This window comes from Dissoconium aciculare (genome assembly GCF_010015565.1).
Source record: "Dissoconium aciculare CBS 342.82 unplaced genomic scaffold K489scaffold_3, whole genome shotgun sequence".
Classification (NCBI taxonomy): Eukaryota; Fungi; Ascomycota; class Dothideomycetes; order Mycosphaerellales; family Dissoconiaceae; genus Dissoconium; species Dissoconium aciculare.
In genome coordinates this window covers 399,024-421,360 of record NW_022984953.1, presented here as the reverse complement: position 1 = coordinate 421,360, position 22,337 = coordinate 399,024, and the positions used below count along the sequence as shown (strand labels likewise).

General features: G+C 52.0%; 11 protein-coding genes across 11 annotated transcripts; 5 read left to right on the top strand and 6 right to left on the bottom strand.

Annotated features, from left to right (window-relative positions):
- Positions 1–1,619: 1,619 nt before the first annotated feature.
- K489DRAFT_314807 (uncharacterized protein) lies at positions 1,620–3,755 on the top strand (the record flags this gene model as incomplete). Its single annotated transcript, XM_033601047.1, has 2 exons — positions 1,620–2,499; positions 2,554–3,755. The coding sequence occupies 2 exons, from the start codon at positions 1,620–1,622 to the stop codon at positions 3,753–3,755; spliced, it is 2,082 nt and encodes a 693-aa protein (XP_033461967.1).
- Positions 3,756–4,152: 397 nt separating this feature from the next.
- On the bottom strand, positions 4,153–6,216 carry K489DRAFT_429269 (galactose oxidase; the record flags this gene model as incomplete). The annotated part of the gene is made up of 1 exon (XM_033608368.1): positions 4,153–6,216. The coding sequence occupies one exon, from the start codon at positions 6,214–6,216 to the stop codon at positions 4,153–4,155; it is 2,064 nt and encodes a 687-aa protein (XP_033461966.1).
- Positions 6,217–6,352: 136 nt separating this feature from the next.
- K489DRAFT_351949 (alpha/beta-hydrolase) lies at positions 6,353–8,113 on the top strand. Its single transcript, XM_033602460.1, has 3 exons — positions 6,353–6,536; positions 6,605–7,247; positions 7,301–8,113. The coding sequence occupies exons 1-3, from the start codon at positions 6,455–6,457 to the stop codon at positions 7,971–7,973; spliced, it is 1,398 nt and encodes a 465-aa protein (XP_033461965.1). The 5' UTR covers positions 6,353–6,454; the 3' UTR covers positions 7,974–8,113.
- Positions 8,114–8,359: 246 nt separating this feature from the next.
- Positions 8,360–9,139, bottom strand: K489DRAFT_315422 (uncharacterized protein; the record flags this gene model as incomplete). Its single annotated transcript, XM_033601092.1, has 1 exon — positions 8,360–9,139. The coding sequence occupies one exon, from the start codon at positions 9,137–9,139 to the stop codon at positions 8,360–8,362; it is 780 nt and encodes a 259-aa protein (XP_033461964.1).
- A 261-nt stretch (positions 9,140–9,400) lies between these two features.
- K489DRAFT_377461 (PLP-dependent transferase) lies at positions 9,401–12,375 on the bottom strand. The gene is made up of 3 exons (XM_033604161.1): positions 12,137–12,375; positions 11,887–11,983; positions 9,401–11,836 (listed from the first exon to the last, which is right to left on the bottom strand). The coding sequence occupies exons 1-3, from the start codon at positions 12,316–12,318 to the stop codon at positions 9,692–9,694; spliced, it is 2,424 nt and encodes an 807-aa protein (XP_033461963.1). The 5' UTR covers positions 12,319–12,375; the 3' UTR covers positions 9,401–9,691.
- A 153-nt stretch (positions 12,376–12,528) lies between these two features.
- K489DRAFT_377460 (PLP-dependent transferase) lies at positions 12,529–13,948 on the top strand. The gene has a single exon (XM_033604160.1). The coding sequence runs from the start codon at positions 12,575–12,577 to the stop codon at positions 13,859–13,861; it is 1,287 nt and encodes a 428-aa protein (XP_033461962.1). The 5' UTR covers positions 12,529–12,574; the 3' UTR covers positions 13,862–13,948.
- K489DRAFT_429264 (uncharacterized protein) lies at positions 13,889–14,490 on the bottom strand (the record flags this gene model as incomplete). Its single annotated transcript, XM_033608367.1, has 4 exons — positions 13,889–14,045; positions 14,095–14,215; positions 14,279–14,411; positions 14,465–14,490. 4 exons carry the CDS (start codon positions 14,488–14,490, stop codon positions 14,023–14,025), a joined length of 303 nt encoding a protein of 100 aa, XP_033461961.1. The 3' UTR covers positions 13,889–14,022.
- A 1,063-nt stretch (positions 14,491–15,553) lies between these two features.
- Positions 15,554–17,325, top strand: K489DRAFT_377459 (dihydrolipoyllysine-residue succinyltransferase). Its single transcript, XM_033604159.1, has 5 exons — positions 15,554–15,737; positions 15,795–15,850; positions 15,910–16,787; positions 16,846–17,106; positions 17,169–17,325. The coding sequence occupies exons 1-5, from the start codon at positions 15,562–15,564 to the stop codon at positions 17,205–17,207; spliced, it is 1,410 nt and encodes a 469-aa protein (XP_033461960.1). The 5' UTR covers positions 15,554–15,561; the 3' UTR covers positions 17,208–17,325.
- A 439-nt stretch (positions 17,326–17,764) lies between these two features.
- K489DRAFT_351933 (histone H2A) lies at positions 17,765–18,512 on the bottom strand (the record flags this gene model as incomplete). The annotated part of the gene is made up of 3 exons (XM_033602459.1): positions 17,765–17,947; positions 18,006–18,298; positions 18,457–18,512. 3 exons carry the CDS (start codon positions 18,510–18,512, stop codon positions 17,892–17,894), a joined length of 405 nt encoding a protein of 134 aa, XP_033461959.1. The 3' UTR covers positions 17,765–17,891.
- Positions 18,513–18,977: 465 nt separating this feature from the next.
- K489DRAFT_387080 (histone-fold-containing protein) lies at positions 18,978–19,591 on the top strand (the record flags this gene model as incomplete). Its single annotated transcript, XM_033606287.1, has 3 exons — positions 18,978–19,001; positions 19,086–19,233; positions 19,341–19,591. 3 exons carry the CDS (start codon positions 18,978–18,980, stop codon positions 19,589–19,591), a joined length of 423 nt encoding a protein of 140 aa, XP_033461958.1.
- A 723-nt stretch (positions 19,592–20,314) lies between these two features.
- Positions 20,315–22,295, bottom strand: K489DRAFT_377456 (uncharacterized protein). Its single transcript, XM_033604158.1, has 2 exons — positions 21,266–22,295; positions 20,315–21,212 (listed from the first exon to the last, which is right to left on the bottom strand). The coding sequence occupies exons 1-2, from the start codon at positions 21,976–21,978 to the stop codon at positions 20,534–20,536; spliced, it is 1,392 nt and encodes a 463-aa protein (XP_033461957.1). The 5' UTR covers positions 21,979–22,295; the 3' UTR covers positions 20,315–20,533.
- Between the last annotated feature and the right edge of the window lie 42 nt (positions 22,296–22,337).

Sequence of the window (22,337 nt, the reverse complement as noted above, 5' to 3'; positions counted from 1 at the left end):
TTTGTGATGGGTAGACACATCTCGCAGCAGACCTTGAACAGTAAGCGATCCTGAGTGGTCTTCAGACGAGGGATCACGCTCGATAAATGCAAGGACCTTGGCGGAATGTGTCAGCAGAACTCAGGAAGGGCGACGGTGCTCTAGGTGCTCGAGTATCTCAACCTTGGGGCAGGGAACAGTATATAGCCGGTACCTTCCCAGCCATTGACCCATTTGAGAGCTGCCGAAAGACGAAGGTTGCCTGTGCGTCAGTTTTGGTCAGGCAGAAGCATGTCTTGTCTCACTGCTTGTTCCTATCATTGGAGCGGATAGGAGTGACCTTTGCCATATATATATCGCGTCAAGCGGACGCTGCAGGACTGCAAGTCAGACGATGATTGAGTGACAAAACCGGACGACACAGCATACAGTAGGCCGCTGTGGCTACTTGCTTGACACTGTCAGCTGCTTGGGTTGGGCCATAATGACTCCGCGTGTCAACGATGTGGGCATCGCGTCTAAAGTGTCTCAGGCCACCTAATCGTTGCGGATCGCGCCTGATCCTGCTCCACCAGACACAATCGTCGTCGACCTCTCAAGCTAGCAGCAGTGTCTTTGGATACCCATGTAGATGGAATGATTCAGTGATTGCAATGCATGTTGCGCCAGTCTCAATTCCAGATCTGTAGAAATTGATTAAGGCCACTCATGGTCCTCCTTTTGTTGATTGGCGCCCGCGGCTCTACGGGGAGTCTAGATGGTGCCACCCGTGGACAACAGCTCCACAGAATGACCTCCAGCTGCATCCAGTGTTGTTATGGTCCCCGGGACAGTCCAGTTCAAGAAGCATTTGGTAGAGATAAGCCTGAGGCGTTAGGCTGAGGCCCAACGGGTCCTCCCGCCTAGGCCAGTCTGGGGATCGGCGCAGCTGACAACAGACCCATCACGTGAATGGGCTAGGGCATCAATCGCCGCGGAACGCAAACGTGCTCTATGGAACAGCTCGAAGTCGACGTTCTGTAACACATTCGATACGTCTCCACAAGCACATCATTCAACAAGTTTCGTCTTCAGCTCGCCGAGTGTGTAGAGCGCCATTCATTGATCCGGCTTCAGCGGTATATTGTCTCCATTAAGTGGATTACGAGATCGTTTCATAGGTCTATCGAATCGTTTTATCACCACCAGCGGCATCATCTACAACACACGGCGACCTATCACTGGCCTTTCGACAATAATCACCTGGCTTGGTGCGCCCAGACAACTCCATCCGTTCATGCCGAGCCGGTCGGGAGCCCATGTACAGGAATCGCAGACTGCGCCGGCCAGAACCTCCTCCTCCCTAGAAACTCATCCTCAATTGCTACGACGACAGCGACCACAACTTGCTCTAGCCGTGAGTCCGTCATCGGTCTCTTCCTCTCGTGTACCGCCGTCTGGTGATGGCAGATGGTTTCAACCGGTTCCACACCGGCAGCCAATATTTATACCAGAATCACAACTCAGGCCACGCCCGCAACCTTCACCAGCGACACGGCTCACCTATCAATAATACGCGAGGACTGTTTCAACCAAGTGCGGACGCCTCCTCGCCCAATCGCTCTCCAGGCACCAATTCGCCCGCACACAATACCTACAACATGTACGGTCACAACAGCCACCGACAGAATCATGGCCTGCTTAATGGAGGAACACAACACCACAATTTTCAGTCACAGATGAACCTGAATAAGAACTTCCAGAGTCAAAACCACAATCATCAGACACATCATGTGAACAGCCAGCATCAGGATCATGGTGGCATCAACAATCACGCGACCTCATATGGCAACCACCAACATACCGTATCTGCCAGCACTTTGTCCAACAGCACACCGCACTTCACTCCTGCGAATTTGCAAAACGGAACGCCAGAAAGCTCAGGAAAGCCTGCGAACGAGCATTGGTCAGAGCAGATCAGAGAATACCACAAATTGCGATTGGCAGACCACAAAACACACTACTACGCAAGAATCGCGCCATCTGTGAACAGGTATCCCGGGAACTTACCCTCTTCGGCCAATGCGCGAGGAGATGCAGATGAACCGACGGACCGGCGGCGAGTGGTGGACGACGGTGACGAGATGGCAACCTGGGATTCGATGGATCTATCAGGACAAGGACTGAAAGGAATTGCACCGCAGCTATTTCGAAGATATCCCAAGTTGAAGAAATTATACCTCAACTGGAACAAGCTTACTGAGATACCCCCGTTGATTGGACAAATGCGGTTCTTGACAATTTTGGATCTCTCCATGAACAATCTGAGCTACTTGCCTCCGGAAATTGGCATGTTGACGAACTTGAAAAAGCTAACGCTGTTCGACAACAATCTTGCCGATCTTCCATTCGAGCTCGGTTCATTGTTTCAATTAGAATCGCTGGGTGTTGAAGGCAATCCAATGCGGCCAGACTACAAGGACCGGATTATGGAACAGGGCACTCAGGAGATGATTCGCTTTCTCCGAGAAGAAGCTCCCAGTAAGTGTTGAATAGGACTATTGACTGCTTGACCAAATTGCTAACAAAGAATAGGACCTGAACCACCGAATGACCGCGCTTGGATTCCCATCGTCGAAGACGCAAGAGAGGCTGACAGCTTTACCATCCTGAGCTGGAACACTCTCTGCGATCGAGCTGCCACGGCTGCGATGTACGGCTACACGCCTTCTGAAGCGCTATCTTGGCCACGACGGCGAGACATGATTTTCGACGAAATGACGGGTCGTAATGCCGATATTATGTGCCTGCAAGAAATGGATGTGGAGAACTTCAATGAATTCTTCCGACCGAATCTTGCTCCTCTCGATTATAAGGGCGTCTTTTGGCCGAAGTCACGAGCACAAACCATGGCGGAGAAGGAGGCAAAGGTGGTTGACGGTTGCGCAATCTTCTACAAGAATACCAAGTACATTCTGCTCGACAAGCAGTTGATCATCTTTAGTCGAGAGGCAATCAGCAGACCCGACATGAAGGGCGAACATGACGTTTACAACCGTGTCATGCCGAGAGACCACGTCGCTGTCGTGGCCTTCTTGGAGAACCGACAAACAGGAGCTCGGATGATCGTTGCGAACACGCATCTTACATGGGAGCCCTGGTTCAGTGATATCAAAATCGTGCAAGTGGCCATCATGATGGAGCACCTCGCTAAGCTCTCCGAGACATACGCCAAATGGCCGCCGTGCAAAGACAAGGAGCTGTTCAAATACGCCAACGACGACAGCGTCGACCTTGCGAATGGTGTCAAGCCGCCACATGCTCCGTCGATGAAATACGACGAGGCAACTCAGATTCCACTTCTCGTCTGCGGAGATTTCAACTCCACCCGTGATTCGGGAGTGTACGATCTCATCACACAGGGATCACTCTCGAATTCCCACTCCGAGCTCGGTGACAACAAATACGGTGACTTCACACGACACGGGATGGGCCATCCTTTCAGTCTCAAATCCGCTTACAGCCACATCAACGAATTGCCGTTCACGAACTACACGCCCGACTTCCGCAAGGTCATCGATTGGGTCTTTTACTCGACCAACACAGTCCAGGTCACAGGGCTGCTCGGCGAGGTCGACAAGGAATACATGGCGCGCGTGCCTGGCTGGCCTAACCACTTCTTTCCCAGTGACCATCTTCCACTGTTGATAGAATTCTCGCTGAAGGAGCGGAAGGAGCGGAAGCAAGCTGTGGAGGCCGACTTTGGACCTTCTTCGAGAAGGGACAATCGGAATTGATCGGAGCGAAGCGGATTTTGGTTCGTTCTTGATAATTGGGGGAGCCGTGGGCGACTGCAACAGTAAGAAGAGGAAGAGACGGGCGGTGATGGGGATTTCATCGGGAATGCGAAGGTTAAAATGGGCAAAGGCGTTTGGTCGTGTGTCTGTTGCGCAGCGTCAACGTGTTGGGTTTTTCCTGGGTTGCAGGCGGCGGCGGTGGGAGGCACGCGTTCGTTTGACGACCTCTCTCCCTGTCTATTTGTATTTTTTTGCTTTTTATATCATGCGGCGAGGCGTGCGGGTAGGTATGTCTGAGTGTGCGCGTGCGCTGTGAAATGTATTCTTTTGATCCAATAATTGTCTTTCTTTCTTTCGTGCGCTACATGCCATGCGTTCTGTGCCCGGTCCGCTGGCCTTATCGCCTCCTTCCCGCTCCTCCACCGCCGCCACCGCCTTCTCCACCACCCCTCTCTGCCAGACTCACCACATCTCCGATGCCAGCTTCCTCCTGCGCGTCCTCCAACGCCGCGATCTCCTCGCGGCAATCCCACCACTTCTGCTCCGCCGAATCAAATGCCCGCTTCCGGATCTCCTTGACCGACGCCGGATTTGCAGCCGCGTCCCGCTCGTATTGCATCTTATGCAGGATGGTCTCTTGCCATTCCTGCGACGTCCGCGAGAAGAACTGCCGTAGCGATTCAAAGGGTCGAGGTTGCGGCGTTGTGTCTTTCTCAGAGGCCGAGGGGCCGTCGTCTTCGACTTCGTCGTCGGCCAAGCTGGCAGCAAGTGAGGCAAGTTCTTCCCCGAGGGCGACTGAAGTCGCGGGTGTGCTTTGTGCCTTGTCGGGATCTTGCTCTGCGTCCGAGTCGTCCGAGTCTTCGAACTCGTCATCCTCATCTTCTTCATCGTCCTCCTCATCCTCGCTGCCCTGCCAGTCTTCCAACTCGCGCTTGAAAATCTCCCGCACGCCGTCTAATTTCCCTAAATCTAAAGCCCACAGCTCATCGAACGTGTATTCGCGATCACCCTTTTCGAAGGTGCCGCCGTAGATATAGAGAGTGTCATCCTGCACTGCAAGCTGCGCGTTGAAGCGCGGGTGCGGCATCTCCCAGTGTACTGGCTTTTCTATTTTGGCTGCTTTGTCAGAGGCATCTGAGTCGGAATCAGAGTCTGCTCCATCGGCCCGAGTGATGGACTCGTTCTCGCCGCTGCCGCCGCCGAGACGTTTCTCGATCAGGGCAAGATTGCGGAGGAGTTCTTCTTCGTCGGCTTTTCCACGACCACGACGATTTCGTTCATTCGTGACGACTTTCTTCGCTGCGGCGCGTTGACGACGGAGTGTGAGGAGGAAGAACCGATTTCGGTCGATGTTGTATGCGTTCAGCAGGTTGAAAAATTCGCTGTCCATGCCCTCCTCACTCTCCTCGACATCGTGGACGCCGCCGAAGACGATGCCTCGCCCTTTATGGTGGGCCATGGTTGCACCAGCGCGCGCGGGATTGGGCGAATTAACGGGCTTCTTGCGCCGCTCCCATTTGACTGTCGGGGCGGTGTTGGCTGGGGCATCAGTTGCGGGAGGGATGATTTTGAGCAGCCAGCTATCTTGGTGCACCATTGGCTTCACCACGACGCGCGAGCCCGGACGACCGCCTTTGGTCGATTTCCCGGCGCTCATAGTAGCTTTGACACGCGAGTAACCTCCGTAGATGACGGCTCCTTGCTCATGAGGCAGAAATGAAAACGAGGATCGAGCTTCCGGCTTCTGCGTCTGCGCTGGCAGATTTGCTTGAAACCACGTGTACTTCTGTGTGTCATACAGCCAGACGTCTTGAAGATACTTGGTCTGCTGGCTGGTATCTTGGAACCCCCCGAACAATACAATATAGTTTTTGAAAAATGTCATACGGTGCCCCGAGCGGGCTGGAGGACCGTTTTTGCCCTCGTGCTTCGTCCACTCACGTGTGCTGGGGTCCAGTCGCCAGAAATCATTGTAGTGGTAGAATGTTCCTTGCTTAGGACTCGAGAATTCGCCGCCGAACAGGTAGATGCCGCCTGCATTGCCACCTTGACACATAGCGTGGCCACTCCGCGGCAGCGGAGTGTTCGGACTGGTCACCTTACGCCATGAGTCTTGGTTGATCTTATAGACGTAGAGGTCGTTGTAGAAGGATGCGAGAGCACCATTGTAATATTCTCCACCAAATAGAAATAATTCGCTACTGTTGCTGGGAGAGGCGACCAATGTCGCAGAAGATCGAGCAGAGGGAGGCTCGCACACGGTTTCGGTAACCTTCAGAAATTGTTCTTGTTGTTTCTGATACTCAGCCAAGATGGCGTCGAGATCGGCGTCTTCGGCATCGCTGTCGTCGTCTTTGGGTTTTTTACTTGATTTCTTCTCTTTTTGGGTAGCCTTTTTGTCTTGCTTGGCTGCCACCCGAGCCTTTTTGGCCTCTTTTTTCTTTTTGGTATCTTTGACCATTGGAGCGAATCTGCCGACTGAATGCGTATAAAACGATCACTCTTTCAGGGATCCTTGATCCGTGCTACAAATGAAATTCGAATGGTTGTACAGTACAAACAAATTTGAGTGTTCTTGTACCCTGACGCAACTCCATCTCGACCCTGACGAAAGCTTACGTCCACCAGGTCAACATCTCGAAACACGCTGACGGCTGGACGAACAAGGATATTCTGCATAAGTTGATACTATCACACACATGAACGTAATGCGTAGCAAAATGGCAAGCATCGCTGTTGCCCCAGCCAAAATTGTCAAACAAACGACATACCAGGTAGCAGGTCAGCGCGGTCATCTACTGTAGACGATGGATGGTCATTAGACTAGACGGCTGATATCGTGTCGACAGGCAAACTTTCAATCACCGAACATTTCTTCGATGTTCCAAAAGACTATTCCAAGCCTGAAGATGGTACAATTCGGATCTTCGCACGCAGTGCCCGCAAGCACGAGGTTCCTATAGTACCCGACCCTTCCAAGGACACGAAACTACCCTGGATGGTGTATCTGCAAGGCGGACCTGGCATGTCGTGTCGATCACCACAGAACTATCCTTGGACTCATAAAATGCTCGACAATGGTTATCAGATGCTCTACCTCGATCAGCGAGGCACCGGCCTCTCAACGCCGATTTCAGCCTCCACTTTGCAAAAGGTCGGCGGCGTTCGTGAGCAGGTCGAATATCTCCGGCTTTTCCGAGCTGACAACATCGTTCGCGATGCTGAGGCGATCCGTCAGGCCTTGACCGAGGGCGAGCCTGACGCGAAGCGAAAGTGGAGCACTGTTGGTCAATCATTTGGAGGCTTCTGCACATTGACGTATCTTTCTCTATATCCTCAGGCTTTACGAGAATGCTTTCTTTTCGGTGGACTTGGACCACTTGTCAATTCGCCGGACGACGTCTATAAAAGATTGTACAAAAAGGTTCTCGATCGGAATGATGCTTACTACAACAAATATCCTGAAGATGTGGCAAGAGTAAAGCAGATTCTGTAGGTCCTTCTCTTGAGCAGTGATATGATGCCCTCTTGCTAATACCTCAAAGTGGACACCTGGAACGAGGCGGTGACGGTGACATTGTTCTCCCGTCTGGAGGACGATTGACATGCCGTCGCTTTTTGCAGCTGGGCATTTCATTCGGTATGCACGGTGGCCTTGACAGTATCCACAACATCGTGCTCGAAGCGACCAACGATCTCGAGATTTTTGGATTCCTCACAGACACAACATTGGCTACTTTAGACGCAGCGGGTTCATTCGACAATTCCATACTCTACTGCATCCTACATGAATCAATTTACTGCCAAGGCAAAGCTTCGAATTGGTCTGCCGATCGCATTCGACGTGAATATCCTGAATTTGACTTCGAGCTCGCCAGCGACCGCGTCAATTTCACGGGCGAAATGATTTATCCTTGGATGCTGGACGACTACGCCCAGCTGAAGAAGGTCAAGGAGGTCGGACAGCGACTCGCAGAGATCGAAGACTGGCCGGCTCTCTACGATGAAGCGCAGCTCGCGAAGAACGAGGTTCCTGTCTATGCTGCATCTTATATCCACGACATGTACGTGGATCAAGACCTGGCGTTGGAGACGGCGAAAAAGATCAAGGGCTGCAAAGTCTTCACTACCAATGTCATGTTCCATGATGCGGTGCGAAGCAAGATGGAGGAGGTCGTGCAGCAGCTTCTCACGCTTAGAAACGATGTTGTTGATTGATTGATTGATTTGTTGATTGATTGATTGATTGATTGATTGATGCAGGTTTGCGCCGACATTTTAATGAATCGTGTATACAGCTTCCGTGAACCAGGAAAGTCCTATGTAAGATATGAATGTTCAACTTCCGAGCAGCAATGACGGCGCGAGCCAGCCCATTCTGAATACGATGGTGTGTGGAACGTTCTGAGACGCGCCGCCGCTCCCACGACTGGTGTTGAGGTCATGAACGAGGCAGTTCATGTTTAGATGCCGACCTGTAGATCATTACCCACGTCCTATTGAAATGGCGCTGTAGCTGTATGATTCATTTCTTGAAGCTAGCGCTCCATCTATCAATTTGTCATGCGGACTCTATCATCATTAACATTCGTCATCATCCGTCTTCACTCGTCTTCAAACTCCACTCCCTGTCTTCTAGCAACATTATAGATTGCTTCCGTAAGAGGCTCCACATCTTCCTTCTTTATCGGTACGCGATGCGCACCGGCCCATTCTAGAAGCAAACTGCTCGACAAGTCGTGGTACTGGCGGAAGAACTGCTGATGAAGAGGCAAGCCCGGATCGCTCAAGCCATGGAGATGGATTGTAGGCAATTTGACGATATGTGGGCTGACACCCTCAAACCGTTGACTCATCGCGCCAGCGGTAATCATGGCCGGACTCTGGCTGTGCTCGGATAACGACACCAGCGGTCCCTGTCCTGCCATGACCACCGCAAATTTGTAATCCGTGTCCGCCTTGCCCGTCTTCTCAAGGCGAATCTGCTGGTCGTAGAGCAAGCTCGATACGATTTTGGCGCCCTGGCTGAAGCCCAGCAAGCCAACCCATGGCCCGTCACCTCGATCGTTCTCTTTACATGTGTTGATCGCGTACATGATTTCTTCTATTGCAGTATCATCATCGATCGGAGGGTGTTCGGGCAGCCATCGTACCCATCTCCGGAATGGACCGTGTTCTGAATAGACGGACATGATTCCGGGTCCGGCATCGCAGAAGAATGGCCCGTCGGCGAAGACGAGTCGAAAGTCGGGAAGACAGCGAATCAGTGACCGCGCTTGCATCTCAAAGACCTCGGCTGTGACTCCGCCGCCATGTAGGCAGAGGATTCGTGGTTTGTGTCGCGACTCCTCTTCGCTCACGATCCGTGGCATGGTGAGGCTCATCTTGAGGGACTGTTCGCTGCAAGGCCAGCTTTCTATCGTACTTAGTTCGTTCAAGCCCGTCTAATATCCTAGATATGCAGTAGCTACAGTGGATATTCTCAGAGCTTCCACACACGAGGCATCTATAAATACGCAGGATCACCGGCGCCTTTCACGGGAAATTCCTCGGGTTTCTATGCTTGCTGCTTATCTCACCTGCGCCAATAGTATCCGTCGCACAGCTGTGTCGGTCAGCCAGAGTCTTACAACTCATCGTTGATAGTGTAAGATATGGTGGCATTGAATGATCGTGCACCAGGTAGGTTATTGATAAACTCTAGTATATAATGGGCATGACAGTTGGCGGTCATATCATGAAATGCCGCAGAACACGAAAGCACGCGCTACTTTCGAGGACGCGCCTGCTGCGGCTTCCGCGTCGTGGCCGAACCCGTTGGATCGTGGTCCACCTGAGCATACATCGCAGCAAGCAACATGCAAAGAGTCATGCAAAGAGTCAAAGACCAGCCGGGAAAGGGCCGGGAAATGGACGCGGCATTCAACACTTCGTTTTCATTTCAGCGCCTTCAACACAATTTCCTGGATATCCTGCAGTGTCTTTCCGGGTGTGTTGAGTGCTGCCATCAGGTACAGTACATTGCCAAGCACTCGGGAATGGATGACAGCATCGTCCTGCCCGCTGCCCGCCAACAACTTATCGCGTAATCCAGTTGCTGCCGTAGACGCATATCCCGAGCCATTCGGATCTTTGAGTGTCAACGCAAGCACCGATCCAATGGCAAAGACATTGTCAACGCTGTTTTTGTGGGAGGCCGATGCAAGAAACGAAGAAGACCACATACTCCAGATTTTGTTCTTGTTGCGATGACGCGTTGCGGCTGTCGATGTCGACTGAGAAGTCCAGTCCTTCTTGTATGCCTCCCATGTACCATCGGTATCAAGCTTGGTCAAAGTTTTCAGACTTTCGTTTGCGACAGAGCAGCCGATGGGATGAGCTGTGTAACTATGACCGTGCAGCAAAGCGTCGGTTTTGTCATTGCTCAGGAAGGCACTGAAGATTGCCTCACTGGTTGTTGTTGTGCAAAGAGGCAGAAGTCCGCCAGTGAGCAGTTTGGCGTTGACGACGATATCTGGGTGGACGCCTAGGAAGCTGGCTGCGCTGAAGCGTCCCAGTCGGTACAGTCCAGTAAACACCTCGTCGAAAATGACAGGCATGCCCGCCCAATTGGTGTCGTTAGACTCTTGTTGGCTCGCATCATACTCCTGTTGAAGCCACGAGCGATCATCATGAAACTCCCGTGCAACTTCCACTAGGACTTTCTGATACAACGGATCTGCAAACATCATACCGCCAGCCCCGAGCAACATTGGCTCGATGATCAGTGCTCCGAAGCTCACTCCATGCTTCTCAACGCTTTCTAATAGCTTTGCACGGATATAAGAGGTGTATGCTTGGTGTTCTTGCTGGCGATTGCTGAAGTCAAAGATATCGTCAATGGTGTCGAAGTACTTTGTCTCTGACGACAAACTCTTGGATGCACTTTCGTCTCTACTATCAAAGGGTTCAACGAGCCATTGTCCTTGTCGCATCTTAATTGTTGGAAAGTCTAGCCAGATACCCCGACCTTTGTACCATTCAACCTTCTCGTTGTATATGCTTGGCTCTGAGCAGTCCATGGTGCCCATGGTATCGCCGTGGTAGCTATTCTTGAGGCCCAATATCCTGATATCGAGTTTTCTGTGGTCGGCGCTTCGTTTTCCAAGAAAGCGGTTGACCGATGCTCGCAGCGCCATCTTCACGGCGACTTCCATACCGGTGCTGCCGTTGTCCGAGTAGAACACCCTGTTTAGTCGAGGGTTCTCGGGTCGCTCGACAAGCGTCTGAGCAAGTTGAAGAGCGGGTTCGTGAATCGCTCCACCGAACATGACATGCCCGTATCTACCCGCAGCATGTGCAGCGACAATCGCGAGTTGAGGATTTCCGTGGCCTAAGCCTTGCGTCCACCACGATGCTGAGCCATCGAAGGCTGGTTGAAGTAGTGACTTCTCTGCCTTTGAAAGTGCATTAGTAGCTACGTCCCGCTTTGTTGTGAAGCTTTGGAAGAAGTCTCCGTATGCTGAGTCCCAAGCCGTGATAGTGTCTTTCGATCGCTCAGTATGTTGCATGAAAGGATGCCATATCACCTTCTCGGCTTGCTCGGGAAGAGATCTGATTTTGCTGATGCGCTGATCGTGCTCTGCAAGGAATCTTCCGATGAAGCCCTGTACCTCTGCCGTCTCGCTGGAGTTTTGATAGTATGCAAGCATGGCCTGGGTGTCTTCCTCGAGAGATGGAACCCTTTCCGGTGGAGGGGCGATGGAGAACGCACTGACGCCACGATCATGGAAATACTCTTTGAGGTACGTGTGGTTATCGTACCGATCCTCAGCAAACAATGCAACATGGTTGACATCGTATCCTCGTATGCGTAGTGACTCCCATGCAGAGATGGTGGTACCAATACCACCAAGGTTGTAGTCGCCCACAAGCAGGGTTGGTAGCCTCAGAGGTCGATACAGGTCGGCCTGTGAGCTTCCAGAAGGCGATGGCGACAGAACTCCACCAGCCGTCTCTACGACTGAGACGCCTTCGTCGCCATTCGCGTACGATTTCAGTTCTCGATAAACACCTTCCAGTACCTCGGCGTCCGACAAGGGCTGTCAATGTCAGCTACTACTGTGCGCTTGCTTTCCATGGTCGACCATACCTTCGCAGCGGAACGCACCGCCAAGTGAGGACTTATTGGCTCATCAAACTGGTACAGACATTGAGACGTGACATTCGATCCAAATGTGGACATGTGACTGCCAGCCAGTAATGTTAGCCGTCCAGTTGATCAGGGTCGGTATAGGGTTGGTGTTGGGGTTGGTGGTCTAGGCCGATGTCGACAATCATGCTTTGGCGACGCATTGAAGCAACGAGCATGCATTTCGTATATCTTGTGCTGTGTTACTTACTGGTCGTCGGCCTCATTGAGCGGTCCAGTTGAGACGGGCTTGAGGTAGTGGACTTTCTGTATGTGTTTCTTGAAAGCTCGGCAGAGTACCGACGAGAATATGGTCTTGCCGACACCAGTGTTTGCACCATATATTTGAAGGATCCTCAATTTCGGCCATAAGACCGAGCCAACTTGCCTCATAGCTGCGGCATATCGAGAATATGCAGACAGTCAGACAGCGAATGGAGCACAAAGAAGTATCATGTGTTGTTATCGTAGAGCTTGACCCAATGGCTCACTGTACTCCACGAGCGGCATTGGCTAGGCCCGAGCGCTGTGGTGGGGAGATCAAGTTCAACAGGGCAGTCGGTCCGAGATCGCGCGACGCCACGGCATTCGCATCTAGAGCGTGTTCCCGACTCGCAAACATGATCATGCTCGTTCACGATGTTACCGAATGATGGCAGAGAGAAATTTATCACTACTCGAGCAAGCACTCGCGAATGCACTGGATAAAAGACGTCAACAATCGACGATAAGAAAATTGACTATCAACTCGCCGCGTTCGGTGGACTTCTCATCCAATGACTTCCTCTCATTGGCATCCTCACCACAGCTGAGGACTAGATTTCTACAAGAACTGCATTTAGAACCCGCCCTGGCCAACATTGGCAGTGGAGGCTCGAGACTTCTTGATGGGAATTCGAAATACACCGAGCGACTAGAACACGACATTGCTTCCTTTCACCGAGCTGCAACTGGGTTACTATGCAATTCGGGGTTCGATGCAAATGTCGGTTTATTCTCATGTCTTCCTCAGCCGGGAGATGTCATCGTACACGATGAATTGATACACGCAAGCGTGCACGAGGGCATGAGACTGTCACGAGCTACAGTACAGGTCAGCTTTGCCCACAACGACATCGGATCATTGAGAAGTGTACTGGAGTCACGTATCAACGGGGACGTTCTCATCCAGCAGGGCCGTCGGAATGTTTTTGTTGCAGTGGAAGCCGTATACAGCATGGATGGCGACATAGCAGACTTGAAAGCTATCGTCGACATCGTGAGGGATCTGTTACCGCTGGGTAATGGTCATATTGTCGTCGACGAGGCACATTCGACCGGCATATTTGGGGAGAAGGGCAGAGGTCTTGTCTGCCAGCTTGGTCTTGAGGACGATATCACAGTACGGCTTCACACGTTCGGCAAAGCGATGGCGTGTAACGGTGCCATATTGCTCTGCAATGCGTTGATCAGAGAATATCTAATCAACTACGCTCGGCCGATGATATACACGACGTTTATGGCTTATCCTGCGCAGGCGGCTGTGAGGGCATCGTATTCGTTCCTGATGGAGGGCAAGACTGTCTCGTTAATGCGTGATCTGCAAGTGCTGATCGAAGCACTCCATGTGCGGCTGCTGGAAATGCAAGAGTCACTGCAGCTTCCCCAGGGCCAAGAGCGACTCATACAATGTCCCTCGCGATGCCCAAAGACGCCAATCTTCGCCGTGCTTTCTTCGGACCCGAAAGCGCTCGCGGAACACTGCCAGCGACGTGGATTCGTAGTTCGAAGCATAATGCCACCGACGGTACCGGCAGGATCAGAGCGAGTCCGTGTCTGTTTGCATGCCGGCAACACGATTGACCAGATAGACAGATTGGTGGCCACTATGCGTTCCTGGGCAATCAGTCGAGTGGGCACAATGAGCACACATATTAGACGTGGAGCCAGGCTATGATCGACCAAACCTCGGAGCTGTACGTTCCTTGTAATAAATATTGCATGTACCACGGATTGTGTGCATGAGAAATGAAACATTTTCTATTGTGTCGTCGTCCTTCAATAGGACAAAGGTATCCATATGTACAGTTCTAGAAACGCCGGATCCTCCTGTTCCTCTTATACATGCATGGGTGGGGGTGCTAAAGAGAGTGAGCGCAGGGTACCATTTCACAGGGGTAATGCACTTACGGTCACGTCGTGGTGATGGTAAGTTTCGCTGGTATTTGCTTCCACCTGGTGCTGTAGGTGGTCTGTATGGATCCGGGTGCTTCCACTTCTCAAGCAATGCCTCGGTCTGCTCGATCAATTCCTGTTCTCCTGGTCAACATTGGTTCTTCCGTGTCCAATGATCTAACCTAGGGCCGACTCCTACTTTTTGCTGTCGAGGCTGCGAGACAGTCTTGTTCGCGTCGAACAGTCCGCGAATATAAACAGCCTGGCCACGCCAGACATCTCGAGCCACAGCCCAGTCGAGAGCGAGTTTGAGAGAGCGACGATAGAGCGAGCTGTAAGAGGGATTAGAACACGTTTGGGTGGTCAATGGCTGGAGTGGCCGTACAGAACGTGAAGCTTGGTGGAGGCCATATTGCTGTGAGGAGGCCCGCTCGGCCAGAGAGGGTGCTTTATCGACGTACTTTTGCGCTCCGCCGCTGTTGATTCGTGTTGCAGGCTGCTGCTGGTCTCGTGAAGGCAACTGAAGTCGATCGCGCCGGGCGGACAGACAGGGCAACTGAGCTTGCTAGGGTTTCTGTAATGTCATTACGTTGTTCTTACAATTCTGTGCCTCAGGCACCGTGGTGAATTCTACTTTCACCCAGGCCTTCAAGGTCGTTATACTAGTTAATGTCCCTAGGTAGATTTAGGAATCCAGGTACCAGTAACCTTTTCTTAACTTTCTCATCGTTGTACAGTTTTTACAACTCTCTAAGCATTTATACTAAGGTCTATCAAGGTTTAACCCAGGTACAATGGTCGACACCAACAGATATTCGGTCTTTCGGCGCGACTGTAAGTGGCAATTGCTCGGACGCTGGCAGGCTAAGTGCTGATGTTGTGCAGCTCGTGAGTCTTATCTGGGGCAAACATTGGCATGTGTTCGAACCTGAAGGGGTGAACATAGACCATGTTGCGTATCCTATGCATGTCGCGATTCAGCAGGCAAGGTACTATGGACCGTATCCTCTGAGTTATGAATACATGTAAAGCCTCGCGTTAGCACACCTCTGGTGTACAGGAGCAAATTGCTCCACTCCGCCTTCGGGCTCTATTAAACCAGCCGAATACTCACTTTCACGGCAGCACGTATGCCTGGTATCGCTGTAAAATTGGATGGTTCCAAGGACAACAAGAAGGAAGGATCTCTCCATGAAAAGGCGAAGACGTTACCCAAACCCTAAGACGGCATCTGAGGCGAGTGCTCACCTCGAGCGGGTAGTGCCGCGACCAATTTGCATCCCACGCATCCGCACTGACGCAGGCGTGCAGCTTGGCTTTCGCTGCTTCAGGCTGTTGAGCCGCTTCGTCACACCACGGGTCATTCGGGAGTCTGACTTGTTTGTCTACATAGCTGTCCCTTTTCTTTCTCTGGCATTTCCAAGCATCGTGACAACCCTGTACGAAGAGGATCATATCTATTATACGCCTCATACCCGCAACATGTCGAGCTCACAATGCCTACGCCGGCTGGCTGGTAGCTCTGGACAGCGCTCTACTGCGCTATTCCGTCAAACTCCTGCTACTTCCGCTCGACTATTGCGCTCTTGCGCAACAGCACGATCACTCTCGATCAGCGCATCACCATCAAGGACGCACGTCGCCCCAACACATTCCATGTATGCAATGATACGCAGGCCACGCTTGTGGTCATGACAAAGCTGATATGCTTCTAGCAAATCGCTCCCCGTTCTTCAGTCGCGCTACTTCAGCGTATCAAGTCGACAACATGGTAGGAACGAGCGCGCCCTACAATTTTGAAGTTGACGGCTAATCGAAATGTTTCTGTAGAGGAGCAAGTTGTCAAGGTACCAGAAATGGCAGAGTCGATTAGTGAGGGTACCTTGAAGCAATTCTCGAAAAAGGTTGGCGATTATGTCGAGCTAGACGAGGAGATTGCAACCATCGAGACCGACAAGATTGACGTGTCAGTCAATGCGCCAGCTGCTGGAACCATCAAGGAGTTCTTGGCGAACGAGGAGGATACCGTGACCGTCGGTCAGGATCTAGTCAGGATTGAGCTTGGAGGCGAGCCATCAGCAAAGTCGGAGCCGAAGGAGGAAAAGAAGGAAGAGAAGAAGGAGGAACCAAAACCTGAGCCTAAGAAGGAGGAGTCGAAGCCAGAACCTAAGAAGGAGGAGCCCAAGCCAGAGCCTAAGAAGGAATCGAAGCCTGCTCCATCAAAGTCGGAACCAAAGAAGGTCGAGGCCAAGCAGAAGGAGTCAGAATCATCGTCGAAAGACCAGGGACCATATGGTAACAGGGAGGAGCGCAGAGTGAAGATGAACCGTATGCGTCTGAGGATAGCAGAGCGCCTGAAGCAATCCCAGAACACTGCAGCTTCCCTCACCACATTCAACGAGGTCGACATGTCTGCCTTGATGGAAATGCGCAAGCTGTACAAGGATGAGATTCTCAAGAAGACCGGCATCAAGTTTGGTTTCATGAGTGCCTTTACCCGTGCCTCAATTCTGGCCATGCGCGACATTCCCGCTGTGAACGCCAGCATCGAAGGACCAGGCAGCGGCGACACCATCGTCTACAGAGATTACGTAGACGTCAGCGTGGCTGTTGCCACTGAGAAGGGTCTTGTGACTCCCGTCGTCCGCAACGCTGAGGCGCTTGACCTCATTGGTATTGAGTCTGGCATCGCTGAGCTTGGAAAGAAGGTAGAGAACACTTAACAGGATGAGTATTCGAGTGTATCACTAACAAAGATCTCGTCAGGCTCGTGATAACAAGCTCACCATCGAGGACATGGCTGGTGGTACCTTCACCATCAGCAACGGCGGCGTTTTCGGTTCCCTTATGGGTACACCCATCATCAACTTGCCCCAAACCGCCGTCCTCGGTCTGCACGCCATCAAGGAGAAGCCTGTTGCGATCAACGGCAAGGTTGAGATCCGCCCCATGATGTACCTCGCATTGACCTACGACCACCGACTTCTGGATGGCCGAGAGGCCGTCACTTTCTTGGTCAAGATCAAGGTACGTCATTCATTCCTAGAAAGTCAGATGGCTCTGTCATGCTAACTATGATTTTACCGTAGGAATACATTGAGGACCCGCGCCGCATGCTCCTCCTCTAGACTTACCTTGGGTTGATTTCTTGATTCTACTGGGCCGGATCCTTTCTCGAAACATCGAAAGTTCTTACAACGTGGCTTTTCCGCGGCGTTGTCATCTGTTCATTTTCTATGGCGTCGGTAGTCGTTGTATAATTTCTTGCCTTTTTCGCTACCACTTAAATGCGTCCCCTGTCGCCTCTGTGATTGATCTTTCGCAAACATGTTCTGGCGTATTTCGAGCACGCTGCAACTGTGTTCGACATTTTTTGGACGTTGATGTCGTGAACGCGCATTTGGCTCGGCGCAGAGCTAAAGCAAGCTTGTAAGCACAGCAGAAGACGTCATTGCTGATGATAGTCATCAATTCAAGCAACCTTGGAACTCATGGGTGCGAAAAGAGAAATAGACGGAGAATTCTGATCAGATGCTTCAATTCTTGGTATCATCGTAAAGGTTGTGCTCTCGGCCACTGTAGCCAGTTTGTGAGCTGCCTGTTAGGCATATTGTACAGCCTTGTCAGCTGCTTCGAACAGATCAGAAGCCAGCCCGCATGCATCGGAAAAAAGAGGTAGAACAATAAAGTAATCAAAAGACACGCCGTAACCAGAGCTCGTGTCCACCGTTGATGAGCCCGTTATCATCAAGCAACCCAAAAATCTGCGCCGTAAACCCATTTGCATTCGAAAAACCTCAAAAAGAAACCGCTTAAAGGTTTTGGCTGGACTTGTCCTTGGCGGTGGAGGTCTTCTTGGGGAGGAGGTCTAGAAGATAATGTTAATGATCGTACAATGATTGGGCATTGTAGTGGACAAAACTTACTCTGGTGAATGTTGGGGAGAACACCACCCTGGGCGATGGTGACGTGTCCGAGAAGCTTGTTCAACTCCTCGTCGTTGCGGATGGCAAGCTGCAAGTGACGGGGGATGATACGGGTCTTCTTGTTGTCACGAGCGGCGTTACCAGCCAACTCGAGAATTTCGGCAGCGAGGTACTCGAGGACGGCAGCGAGGTAGACGGGAGCACCGGCACCAACACGTTGAGCGTAGTTGCCCTTTCGGAGAAGACGGTGGACACGACCGACGGGGAACGCGAGACCGGCCTTGGATGAACGACTGGATTGATCATGTTAGCCTATGTCAATGAAATTGGACTCAAAGGACGCGATTAGGATTCGAATCCCCATCATCGAAGTGGATTCGAAAGCCCAAACATCACTCAAAGAGCAGATTGCGACGAGAGACGCAGGACGCGAGGAAAGGCGAAAACTCACGATTGCGCGTTGGACTTGGCACCGCTGGCCTTGCCTCCGGACTTTCCTCCAGTCATTTTGATTGATTTGGTGGTGGTGGTTGGGTTTGAGGTGTTGAAGGTGTCGTGAGACGTAGAAGATGGCTTTGAATGGCAGAGATGGATGCTGTAGTTGAGAAATGGAAAGAGAACCAGAAGATGTCGCAAGTGGGCGACGCTGTGGTTATATGAGGCAGGGCGCGCGCTGTCTTCCCCAGAAGATCAATCATGGGCTGGACCATTCCCAAAGCGGAAAGGACGCTAAGCCGACCGCGACAGACCACAAACAACATCAGCGGGCGAGCGCGACTTTGATAGCGGGCTTTGCCGCTGCTGCACGCTCACTACATAAGCCAGCCAGTGCCTCTCCACCTTCGACGCGTTTCCCTCTCTTCTTTCCTCAACCAACCCACTGCTGCAGGAATTCATCGACCTTGACCGCTATTCATCCCAGACTTATCTCAAGCTCATCCTCTACTTTCCAACAAATCCGAAATCGTCGAAATGGCTCCCAAGGTTGCATCCAAGGTATTTAGCACCAGTTTGCGACTTTGCGCGCAATTCCGCCCTTTGATTGAGCGCATCGCATCTCTGACACGTGTTTTCCTTTAGACCCCCACCACCGCTGGCAAGGCCCCAGCCGGCAAGGCTCCCGCCACCGAGAAGAAGGAGGCTGGCAAGAAGACTGCCGCTCCCTCCGGTGACAAGAAGAAGCGCACCAAGACCCGCAAGGAGACCTACAGCTCTTACATCTACAAGGGTATGTCAGCTTTCAAGCTCGGTTGCCACTTCGAACCTCGAAGTCCAATCCGGTCTTTCACATGTGATATCATGAGTCATAATTCTGACGCGTCTTTTGTTCTGCAGTCCTCAAGCAGGTCCACCCCGACACCGGTATCTCCAACCGTGCCATGTCCATCCTGAACTCCTTCGTCAACGACATCTTCGAGCGCGTCGCCACCGAGGCCTCCAAGCTCGCCGCATACAACAAGAAGTCCACAATCTCATCGCGTGAGATCCAGACCTCCGTCCGACTCATCCTCCCCGGCGAGCTTGCCAAGCACGCCGTCTCCGAGGGTACCAAGGCCGTCACCAAGTACTCTTCATCCACCAAATAAGCGACTCTGTCTCTTCTTTGGATCTGATGGGGCGTTTTCCTTTTTGCGACTTGGTTCTTTAACACATTCAGGGGGAATTGGGCTCATGAATGATGGGCTCTGTGGCGTTTTTGTTCGTGTGATGCGATCATGGGCTGGGTTTTGAATTATTATTTTCCCTGTTTTGTGAAACTCGAATGGAGAACATTTCGAGTTGAAAGATGTTTTCTCCGGCTTTCTCGCTCTCAGAAATACCATCGGCGCCGGCATATGCAGCTGGTCGCGCGCCGAACTGGTGAGCGTTATTCGCTGGAAAGGAATGTATAGTAGCAGCACCAGCACCAGGAAATCTTTCGGGATGGCTGCTGCGATTACCAAACATAGCTGCGAGATGAATGCATGATCTTGAAAACTGTTTCTTCTTTCCACGGCTACAATCTGCCTTCAATCTCGCTTCAAAATCTTGTTGCCATTGGCATTTAACGGTTACAAGATGAGCGATTCAACGTGAATACTGTGTGGCTGGGCCAACTGGACTGGGGCTTCCATGAGGTGTTGTTTGGACATTCGTCCGCATGTGCTTTAGCGTGTCGCGCTCGCGTCGAGCGCCTGGACTTGACACGCGCGCTGGGAAAATGTTGCACCGCTATATGCACCGTGCGTCATACCGTTTCCATTGACGAGGCTGGGAACCTTGGACGACATGCGATTGATTAGACATAGCGAAATGAGAACTTTGATCGCGTTGGGATCAATATTTCAGTTCATCATAATATAGCGAAGTTCATCGTACTGCCGTGTGATTTTCTCATGTACCCTCGGCCTATGGATTGCATCGCCCACCAAAGCGCTCCTTCATACAAGCGTAAAAATGCACATCAATTGTCCCTCCATGCACAAAGTCACAGCATAATTGCGGCTCTATGCTCGCATTCGGGGAGACTGCTGTATGTAGGGATTACTTTATGATGGACCAACATTGCGAGGCCCGTCTTCCTCTGAGCTCCCTTCCTTATGAACCTCCTCCGGCTCCGCACCAAGATCATCATCGTCGTCATCATCGTCGTCATCGTCCATGGTCTCAACCTCGTCCTCAGCACCAGGTCGCTCAAAGCCGGTAGCATATTTCGGCTCCTTTTCGTGCACATGAATGATGGCTTTCCCAGGAATCACGGCGATTGCAGCTCGCCAGTCATCAAAGTCCTCCCTTGAACGCACGAGGAAACCAAGCAGCATGGATGGATCCATCTCCGCTAGGCTCAACCGGCGCAGGCGGCGTGTGTGACATGTTCCCACGTCCTCTGCTTGTGGTTGTGATGAGAGCATCGGTCGAGTGTAGTGGGGGTCGAGGTAGAAGAAGTGGTCGCCTTGATGACCGACGAAGTAGTGACTGCTGCTGGGCCGGCCGCCAGCGATGCCCACGCTCTGCGGTAATTCCAGCACGGCCTTCAGAGCTGCGTGGTACGCGGGTGTAATTTTCTCGATTCCTATTCGGATCCCGAGAAGGATCAACGTAGGTTGGAATTGCTCGTCGGCATCTTTCTGTGTGGCCGTCGCGACTAGTGAGTCAATATAGACATCTCCATCATTTGGCTTTGCGTAGACTCTCAGTCCGGCTTGGTCATATCGTTCAGTGAGCGCGCTGTCTGACATTTAGCGCTGGTATTGAAAGCGTACGTTCATCGACTGCCTCACCTAATGCACCTGGCGGTCGCACTTGGTCCAAACCATTGACCGGGATAAGTCCCACACGCCTGCGCGCCGTGCTCTACAAACTTGTGTATTGAAAACGGCGCTTCTGGTGTATCTGCGAAGAGTGACAACAATTCCTCATGCTCCTTCTGCTTCTGGCCTCTCCTCCACTCCCTTCCCAACCTCAGCGTCAAGACGGTGTTCGCCAGCAAAGACTGTCCACTACGAATCATACAGCCCCAGCCCGCGTCAGATGTGAAGCCACCCTGATTTGCGAGATTGCGCATTTTCGTGGTAAACGACATGGCAGCTGAGGCCGCCGGATCTGACGATTTGGCGATAGGCGCGAAGCCACTCCGATATGTCATCCAGATCCGCGACTCGAAATCGTCCAGAAACTCAGAGGGCCATCCTAGATCCTCCTCATCCATCGACTTCGAGACCTGAACCTGGTCGAAGGTCTTCACTAGCTCTTCATCTGTTTGCTCCCTTGGCTGTAAAGATACATCGTCGGCGACGGCGGAATCCGGATGTGAGACTGCGGCGTCGGATCGGCCGGAGGGCGAGCTGCCTGTTGAGGCGATAGAACGGACATCGATGTGCGAAGAGTCATACGATTTGCCTAGACACCAGATCGGTGATGAGTCGTCATTACGTGGCGGACGATCAAAGATGAACTCCACAGCGCGCTTAGAGATGCGTGCGAAATCGTTCATTATGAGGGACACCAGAGGTGCGATAGAAGGTAGTGAAGTAAGAGGAGAGGTCGTTGCGTGGGGTCTGCTCTGTCGCTGCACTCACATCCACAGGATGCCAGGATAGTGAGCGAGTGCAGCCAGAGCAGTCCAGGTCTCTATGGTCTGGCTGACGGGAGCCCGAGTATATGGGAATCGCGGTCGTGTGCTTCGATGTGCGTCAAGCGGACTACTGTACAATCACGGGGAGGCTGCTGCTGCTGTATCTGGTTTATGATCTGCTCCAAGTGCTTCTGACCAGAAGAGTTGAATGTGTGTAGTGCAAGCACTGCAGCATGTGTCATCTGAAGTGAGCACGAGACGCAGGCCCTCGGAAGCGT

Bases quoted from the DNA above. Each gene is read 5' to 3' on its own strand.
- K489DRAFT_351949 (XM_033602460.1), top strand. From the start codon at position 6,455: ATGAACGTAATGCGTAGCAAAATGGCAAGCATCGCTGTTGCCCCAGCC. The intron at 6,537-6,604 runs GTCAGCGCGGTC...TCGTGTCGACAG, and splicing joins AACGACATACCAGGTAGCAG to GCAAACTTTCAATCACCGAA. The intron at 7,248-7,300 runs GTAGGTCCTTCT...AATACCTCAAAG, and splicing joins GCAAGAGTAAAGCAGATTCT to TGGACACCTGGAACGAGGCG.
- K489DRAFT_377461 (XM_033604161.1), bottom strand. From the start codon at position 12,318: ATGAGGCAAGTTGGCTCGGTCTTATGGCCGAAATTGAGGATCCTTCAA. The intron at 11,984-12,136 runs GTAAGTAACACA...ACTGGCTGGCAG, and splicing joins CTCAATGAGGCCGACGACCA to TCACATGTCCACATTTGGAT. The intron at 11,837-11,886 runs GTATGGTCGACC...TGACATTGACAG, and splicing joins CGGTGCGTTCCGCTGCGAAG to CCCTTGTCGGACGCCGAGGT.
- K489DRAFT_377460 (XM_033604160.1), top strand. From the start codon at position 12,575: ATGATGGCAGAGAGAAATTTATCACTACTCGAGCAAGCACTCGCGAAT.
- K489DRAFT_377459 (XM_033604159.1), top strand. From the start codon at position 15,562: ATGTCGAGCTCACAATGCCTACGCCGGCTGGCTGGTAGCTCTGGACAG. The intron at 15,738-15,794 runs GTATGCAATGAT...ATATGCTTCTAG, and splicing joins GTCGCCCCAACACATTCCAT to CAAATCGCTCCCCGTTCTTC. The intron at 17,107-17,168 runs GTACGTCATTCA...ATTTTACCGTAG, and splicing joins CTTTCTTGGTCAAGATCAAG to GAATACATTGAGGACCCGCG.
- K489DRAFT_377456 (XM_033604158.1), bottom strand. From the start codon at position 21,978: ATGAACGATTTCGCACGCATCTCTAAGCGCGCTGTGGAGTTCATCTTT. The intron at 21,213-21,265 runs GTGAGGCAGTCG...AATGTCAGACAG, and splicing joins GCGACCGCCAGGTGCATTAG to CGCGCTCACTGAACGATATG.